This window comes from Anser anser, assembly GCF_964211835.1.
Source record: "Anser anser genome assembly, chromosome: 1".
NCBI lineage: Eukaryota > Metazoa > Chordata > Aves > Anseriformes > Anatidae > Anser > Anser anser.
Genome location: NC_139720.1, coordinates 159913594 through 159923586, shown reverse-complemented (window position 1 = coordinate 159923586; position 9993 = coordinate 159913594). Strand labels below are relative to the sequence as shown.

At 36.3% G+C, this 9993-nt stretch overlaps 1 protein-coding gene across 4 annotated transcripts; it reads right to left on the bottom strand.

Annotated features, from left to right (window-relative positions):
* Positions 1–887: 887 nt before the first annotated feature.
* LOC310892725 (uncharacterized protein) lies at positions 888–6664 on the bottom strand. Of its 4 annotated transcripts, XR_014578333.1 has the most exons (4): positions 3817–3856; positions 2628–2674; positions 2160–2214; positions 888–1240 (listed from the first exon to the last, which is right to left on the bottom strand). XR_014578333.1 is itself a non-coding variant. In XM_083820881.1 (3 exons), exons 1-3 carry the CDS (start codon positions 3870–3872, stop codon positions 1235–1237), a joined length of 354 nt encoding a protein of 117 aa, XP_083677007.1. In that variant the 5' UTR covers positions 3873–4526; the 3' UTR covers positions 888–1234. The 4 variants fall into 4 exon arrangements, 1 of the variants encoding a protein (XP_083677007.1); XR_014578332.1 differs by lacking the exons at positions 2160–2214; positions 3817–3856 and adding an exon at positions 6030–6664; XR_014578334.1 differs by lacking the exon at positions 2160–2214 and having other exon boundaries at positions 3817–3849.
* Positions 6665–9993: the final 3329 nt, after the last annotated feature.

The window sequence follows — 9993 nt, the reverse complement described above, 5'->3', positions numbered from 1 at the left end:
AGAGCAAGATAAACACTTCCATTGATCAGCCAGCAGTTCTGTGCTTGATGCACCTCAGGACACAGTTGGCCCTGCTGGTTGCCAAGGCACACTGTTTCTTAAGAAACATCTAAAAACTTAAATACTTTGGTATACAGCATAATCATAAATATATCTTTGTGTACACAGACAGATGTGTATAGAGAGATATGTATTTACTGCTGCTGGACTTCTATAACTCATGGAATAAACTAAAGCAGGAAAATAATATTAACTTATCTCTACAGGAAAGTGCTTTGAAAATATATAATACTCAAAAAAGATAAAAGCAAGAGAACTTTAAAAATAAAATAAAATAAAATAAAATAAAATAAAATAAAATAAAATAAAATAAAATAAAATAAATAAAATAGTGACATTCTACATATCCCCACCCTCATCCCCACTGTTACGTATCACAAAAATTGAGCACTACTTATTCATATCTTTTGTTCTTGGCAGGTAGGGGAATTACATGGAGGGTTCCTAAACAAAGTGAAAATGCTTAAAGCTGTGTGAGCTGCTTAATTAAGTATTTGCACATTTGGAAATACTGATGAGAATATTTAAAACAGAAAAAAAGGAAAAAGATAAAAGAAAAAAAAAGTATCTATACCTATTTCAAAACAATGAGTTAAAGATAGTCATCTTTTTTTATGTCGAGTGTCTATGGGACAGGATATCAGATTCTTCAGCTACAGATTTTCTTCATTAGAATTTCAGTATATGACAGCAGGCTATGTTATTCTTAATTTCACTCTTTTTTTTTTTTTCCCCTAATTTAGTGTGTTTAAAGAAAATAGTTTTAATAGAAGAAAAATAGGAAATCCAAAGTTTTATTATTACTATTATCATTACTATTATTAATATTGTTTTTGTTATTTTAGGAAGTTATGTCCTTGTTCTTATGTAGTCCAGGCAGTGATATAATTGACGTGAATAATCATACAATCAGCACAAGAAAAGTATGCACTTTATAGATATTAATACTTTATTTTCCAATTAAAAATAAATTAAAAAACCTATAAGATATCAAATTACTTTGGCTAATCCATGTGAACAATTGCTGTAATGTTCTGACATAGCTTAGTTGTCCCTAGCATTTAGTCCTTCTAAATCAGAGTATGTCATTTTGCCTTTTTAGCTACTTAGGAATGTCCTCCTGAATACGAATATTTCCAGGTTAAATATTCTATGTCAGGGCATCCACTTCTCTTCACTCCTATAAAAGAATTACAAATCACCTAAAAGCAGGTTATGGGATATGGAGTAAGAAATGGAATACAGAATTTAGATGTGGTATAGAAAATGTTCAAACCTTTTCTTAAATTGTAGAAGATGAATACTGATTTCAGCCACACTTCATCTTTATTGATTTACCCATCTTAATATTTAGGCATATACTCTAAGGAAATAATACAGATTTCTTCCAGTGTGATGGTTTTGGATGCAATAGTGTTAATTTTCCTCATAGCAGCTGCTATGGTGCTATGTTTTTGATTTGTGAGGAAAACAGTGTTGATAACACAGTGAAGTTTTAGCTCTTGCAGAGAAGTGCTTACACTAAGTCAAGGATTTTTCTACTTCTCATGCTGCGCTGCCAGCAAGTAGTCTGGGGCTGCATAATAAATTTGGAGGGGATACAGCCAGGATAGCTGACACCAACTGACCATAGGCATATCCCACACCGTATGATGTCATACTCAACAATAAAGGCTCGTGAAAGGAGGAAGGAGAGACATTTGGAGTTAAGGTGTTTGAGTTCCCAAATGACTGTTACACATGATATGATAGAGCTCTGCTTTCCTGGAAATGGCTGAACACCAGACTGCCAATGGGAAGTAAGGAATTAATTCCTTGTTTTGCATTTTTTGTATGTATGTATGCAGCTTTTGCTTTATCTAGTACATTGTCTTTATCTCGACAATGAGTTTTCTCACTTCTACTTTACTGGTTCTCTTCCCCAACCCACGGGGAGGGAGAAAGTAAGCAGCTGTGTGATGCTTAGCTGCCTGCTGCAGTTAAACCACAATGGAGAGTCAATGATAAGAAACAGTTCCTTTAAAGGGTGCTTCACACTAACGTTTTTGTTCAGCCATCTTTGAATAAAACAAAGGATTTTCTGCAGTTACTTTACTTACTGACAGTAAAGGCAGCCTTGTTATTACTTGGAATTAAATGGCTTCATTTGTGTGCCTGAAAATAATGAATAAGTATAACATCCTTAATGTAATAGCTGGACTCTAATATATGGTTCTTGTCTGTTTCTTTCACACAATTCTTGTATTGCATGCCATGGATTATCTCCAAAAACATAAATCCATGGTAATACCACAGTAATTCAAGCCATAGTTTTATGAAGTAGAGGTATATGAATATTGACTATACGGATATTTCTGTTTCTTTTTGCTTCTTTTCCAAATTTGATTACTCCACCATAGTAAATTTAATGTTATTTAATAGGAAAGTATGTTATTAGCTATTTCCATTATGTTATTAAGGACAAAATGCATCAATATTTTCTTGTCTAGTCTTGTATATTTTAATAATAGTATTTTAAGGCTTCTTAATTTGTCTTTTTTCAGTGTTATAAACAGATTTCTCCTTACCTTGGCAGCTGAGCAGTAAAACACTTCTTTTTCTGTTTCATTTCTGCCTACAAGAGATACATATGGAAGATTTCATTAATATGGTAATTTTGATGCTTATTTTAGAATTTCCCATAGTATCTGTTAACAAGTAACCTAATAATCATCACTGATTTACACATTGTAGTAAAGGAGTTTTATGACTCCATTTATATGTCCTAAGGCTGGTTTTCATGATTTTCCTAAAATGAGACTGGGTTGGCAGAACTTAGTAATCGGTGTATAGGCTGTTGCAGGTTTATCTTGTGTTCTTGATTCTAAGAATTAAATCTGTATTAACCCTAACTATTTTACCAGATGCATACATTTATATGCACATGGTTTCCAGCTCAATAAATATTGTTAATTAAAATGAAGGTGTTTACTGTACATAGAGTATGAAAGAAAGGAGGAAGGAGCTGATTAACTTGAACTGTTAATGTCTTAGAATCTAACAGACTTTAGAAATTCTCCAGCAGCTATGTTATGCCTGACTAAAGTAGATTTTTAGATATATATACACATACATATGTATGTACACACAAATATATATATGTTTGAATACTTAATTTTTATTAATATCACTTTGTGTCTAGTTACCAAAATTAATTAATAATAGTGCACCAAATCATGCTTGATATCTCTGTGTAAAATTAACTGTTAAATTGAGAAACATTTTATCAAAATACTAATAGAGCTCAAATAACTCTGCTGAACAAATCTCCATGATGAGTGGTAGTTTTATCTTGCTGGTCAACAAAACTCCACCACTGCCATCCTTCCCAAACTGATCCTGCGTGGGTTTCCCACAGGCAGCAGATCTTCAAGAACTGCTCCAATATGGGTCTTGTTCAATGGGGTCCATCCTTCAGGAGTGAACTACTCCAACATGGGTCCCCCACATACAGCAGATCCCACCAGATCACCTGCTGCTGCGTGGTCACCTCTCCACGGGCTGCAGCTCCAGCCCAGGGTCTGCTCCTGCAAGGGCTCTCCATGGGCCACAGCCTCCTTCAGGCCAGGTCGACCTGCTCCTCCTTGGGCTGCAGCGTGGAGATGTGCTCCACCGTGGTACCACCCATGGGCTGCAGGGAGACAACCTGCTCCACAAGCCTCAGGGAACTTCTGTTCCAGCAACTGGAGCACCTCTTTCCATTCTTTCTTCACTGACCTTGGTGTATGCAGGGCTGTTTCTCTTTCCTCTTTCTCCCAGCTGCTGTTGTGCATCAGGTTTTTTCCCCTCTCTTAAATATGCTCTCATAGAGGTGCTACCAATGTCACTCATTAGCTCAGCTTTTTTTAGGGGTGGATCCCTTTTGGAGCTGTCTCCCTTTGGAACTGGCTCTCCTGAGGCAGCTTCTGGGTTCTTTTCACAAAGGGCCTGCAGCTCCCCTCCTACCAAACTCTTACTCACAACCTACTAACTAATGCCTATCCCATCCCTGAGAAGTGGTCCCACCCACCCCAGACATTCTCCTGAGTTTTATTATTCAGCAGGACGCCATATGGTACGGAATATCCCTTTGGCCAGTCTAGGCCAGCTGTCCTTGTTCTGTCCCTTCCCAGCTCCTTGTGCACCCCCAGACTCCTCATTGGAAGGGCAGTATGTGAAGCAGAAAAGACTTTCACTCAGTGTAAGCACTGCTCTGCAACAACTAAACCATCAGCATGTTATCAGCATTATTCTCATTCTATATCTGAAACACAGGATCATAACAGCTATTAGGGACAAGTTCAGTGGTGGTGGTGTAGGTTAAAATATTTTAAAATGTCTTTCTAAAAGATGATTTTTTTTTTTAATAAAAATGTTACTTAAATCAACAACAACAAAAATAAAACAGCAAACAACTAAACAAAACACTCTGGTTTAAGAAAAGTATTTGAGCATATTCATCATAGTTTCCAGATGAAAAACCCTTCAGGTAATAAAGTCTGTAAGATGTGGCATGCTAATCTAATGTACACTGTATGCTTGTAAAATTCAGTGTAACAGTAATTGTAGCCAGACTATAACTCTGGTCTAGCTCTAGGAAAAAAAAAAAAAAAAAAAAAAAAAAAAGTTTAAAAACACTTTGTCTATAGAAATTCACTCAGTGAATCAAGTAAAAAAAATATTAATTTATAAATTTACTTGTATTAATGTATAAATTTACTTATTTATTTATTTATTATTTAAGGTTTCAACACTTTCTTCATGCCTAAATATTTAATTATCAGTATATGTATGTGAATTGGAGCTCTTTAAAGAAACTGACAGACTTTTATTTTGTTTTTATATAAATATTGCATCATTTACTGAACTAAGAGAATTTTACAGTTACTAATTGTGATTCTGAGTTGTTACTAGTTAGCTTGTAGCTTTCAAATTTTTGTGATTTAACAAGTCATTAATTAATATCAGAACTCATTTCACATTATCTTTCTAATAAATTTCTTTTTTACACAACACCGCAAAATAAAGATTACTTAGATTCTCAAGCGATCAACCAGTTGGACCCACAACTCAGTGGGTGATAAATGATATCTGCTTTTGCTAGAGCATTATATTTTAGAGGGGAAAAAAAAAAAAGCATCCATGTTTGATTTTTATTTTTATTGCCACGATGTCAGATGCGTTATAGACATTGGTGGATTCTTTATATGACCAATAATTCTTATATATATATACATATGTAAATAAATAAATAAACAAGAAACTTTTCATTTTCAGTTTTTTTTCTTTTTATTTAAAATCCCTGTCAAGAGCTCTCTCAAACAGTTTGATTATTTTTATGGGTACATGGTTTGTTTTGCTTCTGTTTCTAACTGTGCATGACATAAACAAGAGTTTCATTGATTTTTTTCTTAAAATCTGATTTGAAAGGCTCAATTGTTTTCTAACAATTTTCTTTTCTTTTGCTTTTCTCCTGTTCTTCCTACATTCCATTCACAAACACTCCTAAGCCAAAACATAATAATACTTTTCACCTATGTATTTATATTTATAAAGAAATATAATGCACAATTAAAACAGAATTTAATATTTTAAACATGTGAAATACCCCCCAAGACTCTGTGTTTCCCGTGTTATCTACATAAATATTATTTCTCTGAAAATCCTGACAGCAAATCCTGCTTGTCTACTTATCATACCTCCAAACCAGGTTATTTCCTCTCTCCTATTTCTTAGAGAAAGTATCATTCATTTAGTTGCAGAGTGTTTCAGTATGACAGGAGTGTCTTGTACAATGGAAAACAAACCACTTTGTAATACCACTGTGATTGGAACCGATATTCCCTATTATCTGTAAACTTAAACAATTGTATTTTTGTCATGAAGCAATAGCTTCAGCTATATGATCTGCTTTGTACCTTGTTTTATTGCATTTTCTCTGAATTACGTACCTTTAATAAGAATTATAGATATCTATGTTTTCATTCTGCCTCAGCTGCACTGCTTCTTTCCAAAATTACTGGAGGAGTCTGGCAATTGCCTTCTTCTGGTTTTAGCAGTCCAAGCATCTTCTTAATATCCTGTGTACCAAAGGCAAGTGTTGTATTTTTCTTTGGAAATTCAAGGCACTACAGAAAAGCAACAGGGCATATTACGTTGGTACAAATGCATGTTCCAAAAAATACAGAAAAATAGTTACCATTGCCACTTAAGTATTTTTTGTATTATTCTTAGATCCCATATATCACTTATGTACTAATGCACAGATATTCATTGACACTGTACATCTAAAATAAGTGTTCATAAACTGCTGAATATGTACAGTCCACATTAAAATTCTTACAACTTAATGGAGTCCATTTCAGTTTGTGGGTTTGTTTTTCTTTCTTTTATTTTTTGTTTGTTTGTTTGTTTGTTTTTCCACATGTGAATAGCATTATATCACCTAATTTCGACTGTCAGTAATGGAATTCCATGCACTGCTTTTGTTGATTATTTAGCTTCTTGTTCACTTTTTTAATAATATCATGACATTCTAGTGTAGAGACATTTTGCTTGTTTTTAAATTCAGTGATATCATTTTAACTCTGACTCCTTTGCTTAGAAAAGCATGAATTGATTCTTTACTGTTTACCAGTAGTTTTAATTACCTAGACCTTTTCATAATTTTTTACTTTATTGTAAGTTTGGTCTTCTTGGTTTGCAGATGAATGGCACTGCATTAGATCAAATTATTCTATTCTATTCTATTCTATTCTATTCTGTTCTGTTCTGTTCTGTTCTGTTCTGTTCTATTCTATTTTTATTCCATTCCACACTGACATAATACATGGAGAAAAATTGATCCCCAGTGAGCAAATTAGAAATACATCTGTTCAATAGAGTTTCTGTTTGTTTGTTTGTTTGTTTGTTAATAATACCTTCTGTCTTTTGATCAGTTTTAGTTACTTTTGCATTTCTCCAATTACTTTGTCAACATGTCATGCAGCATCTAGTTAAATGTTTTACAAATCATTGATATATTGTTAAACTTAGGTGAAGAAAGTGCTTTCACTGTCTTCTGTTGTTCCCACATATACTGGAGAAAAAGAAAAACAAGCAAACAAAAAAAATCTTCTTATTCATTTTTTTTTCATTTTATATCAGAAATTTTGAATTGCAGAAAAAGTAAAAGTGATTTTCCCCTTTTAAAAAACTAATTGAAAATTTCACAAATAAATGGATACCTGTTCATTATTTCATCAACATGTTTTAATACAAGGAAATTTCATCAATAGAAATTTTAATACAAAGAAAAGCTAATCCTTACGGAAGAGAACTGTAGGACCAATATATAAATGTATATATGTGTATATACAATTACAGAATGTGTGTTGTCTAAGTCCAGCTAAAATCCACATCAAAATGCAGTTCAACAGGTATTCACAAGATATTACAAACATGTAATCCTACAACCAAATTTCATGGTTTATTGATTTCTGAATCTTCAAATGCTTACATCTAGTATTTCTCTTTCTGTATTGAAATGAATTGTAAAACACAAACTTCATTCATTTGAATGGGAATTGTTAATCCGTCAGCATGTTATGCATACCATTTGCAGTACATTATAGCAGAATAATTTTCTGAACAATTATGTGTTATGTTCAAGAACTTTGAGATGCAAAAAAGGTAAGCCATATAAACAGTTCTCTGCAAGAATGACAAAAACAAAATACAGATTTAGGGTGAACTTTCAAATAAGTATATTGCATTTGTTTTTATGGTCTTCAAAAATCTCATAAAAGTTATTTGTGAATAAGGAATGAAAGACTGGCATAAACTCCAGAAGTGCTAACAGAATATAAAGAACTCAACACAACTGAATTCTAATGAAGAATTTGGGCTGCTTAACGTATGCATGCTTTGAATATCAATTAAAGACAAGGAATTAGACTCTTAGGCACAATTATCAGAATTCATGTTTGTCTGATGTTCTGGTATATGCTGCTCCACCTGGACTCTCACAAGTCTATGGGGCCAGATGGGATCCACACGAGGGTGCTGAGGGAGTTGGTGGATGTGATTGCTGGGCCACTTTCCATAATCTGTCAGCGGTCATGGTCATATGAGAGGTTCAGATGACTGGAGACTTGCAAATGTGACGCCCATCTATAAGAAGGATTGTGAGGAGAACCTGGGGAACTACTGGCCTGTCAGCCTGACCTCAGTGCCAGAAAAGGTGATGGAACAGGTCATCTTGAATTCAATCACACAGCATGTGCAAGACAGGTAGGGAATCAGACCCAGTCAGCATGGGCTCATGAAAGGCAAGTCCTGCCTGACCAACCTCATCTTCTTCTGTGACCGGGTGACCCGCCTGGTGGATGAGGGAAAGGCTGTTGATGTAGTCTACCTAGATTTCAGCAAAGCTTTTGACACAGTCTCCCACAGTATTCTCCCAGAGAATCTGGCAGCCCATGGCTTGGACAGGTACACTCTCTGCTGGGTTAAAAACTGGCTGGATAGCCAGGCCCAGAGAGTGGTGGTCGAATGGAGTAAAATCCAGCTGGCGACCGGTCACCAGTGGTGTTCCCCAGGGGCTGGTGTTGGGGCTCATCCTCTTTAATATCTTTATTGATGATTTGCATGAGGGAACTGAGTGCACCCTAAGTAAGTTTGCAGATGACACCAAGTTGGGGGGAAGTGTTGATCTGCTGGAGGGTAGGAATGCCCTACAGAGGGACCTGGACAGGATGGGTTGATGGGCAGAGGCCAATGGGATGAGGTTCAACATGGCTAAGTGCCAGGTCCTGCACTTTGGCCACAACAATCCCATGCAACGCTACAGGCTTGGGGCAGAGTGGCTCAAAAGCTGTGCAGAGGAAAAGGTTCTGGGGGTGTTGGCCAAGGCTTGCCTGAAAATGAGACAGCAGTATGCCCAGGTGGCCAAGAAGGCCAACGGCATCCTGGCTTGTACCAGGAATAGTGTAGCCAGCAGGACCAGGGAGGTGATCATCGCCCTGTACTCTGCTCTGGGAGGCCGCACCACGAGTACTATGTTCAGTTTGGAGCCCCTCAGTACAAGAAGGACATTGAGGCCCTGGAACGTTTTCAGAGAATGGCTACAAAGCTGGTGAAAAGTCTGGAACACAAGTCCTATGAGGAGCGGCTGAGGGAACTGGAGTTGTTTAGTCTGGAGAAGAGGAGGCTCAGGGGAGACCTTCTTGCTCTCTACAACTAGCTGAAAGGAAGTTGTGGCGAGCTGGGAGTCAGCCTTTTCTCATAGATAATTAGCAATAGGAAAAGAGGGAATGGCCTCAAGTTGCACCAGGGGAGGTTGGAAATTAGGAGAAATTTATTCTTAGAAAGAATAGTTAGGAATTGGAATGGGTTGCCCAGGGAGGTGTTGTAGCCACCGTCCCTGACGGTGTTCAAGGAAAGTTTGGACGTGGTACTTAGAGACATGGTTTAGTGGGTGATAGTGGTGGTAGGAGGATGGTTGGACCAAATGATCTTGGAGGTCTTTTCCAACCTTAATGATTCTATGGTTCTGTTTGACTGGTCAGACACTGGGTACTCCACCCAGTGCTAACCTACATTTTAGGAAAGAGCAGGGGCTTCTTCAATAGTAAGATCCCTTATTGTGAGAGATGCCACATATCACAAGCATAGTATTTTCATCTTCTTATGTAGACTCCATATTTCCAAGCATAGCTGATTATCAGAAATACAGATCATCACAAAATGCTGCATCTAATATGTAGGATCAAAAAGCAAGAGGACATGTTTGGTGTCCCTGCCCATGGCAGGGACATTGGAATTAAATTATCTTTATGGTCCCATCCAACCCAACCCATTTTGTGATTCTGTGATGGTACTGTGCATCATAAGTGTATGAGATGAACATGTAGACAGCAACAGGAAAAGTCCGGT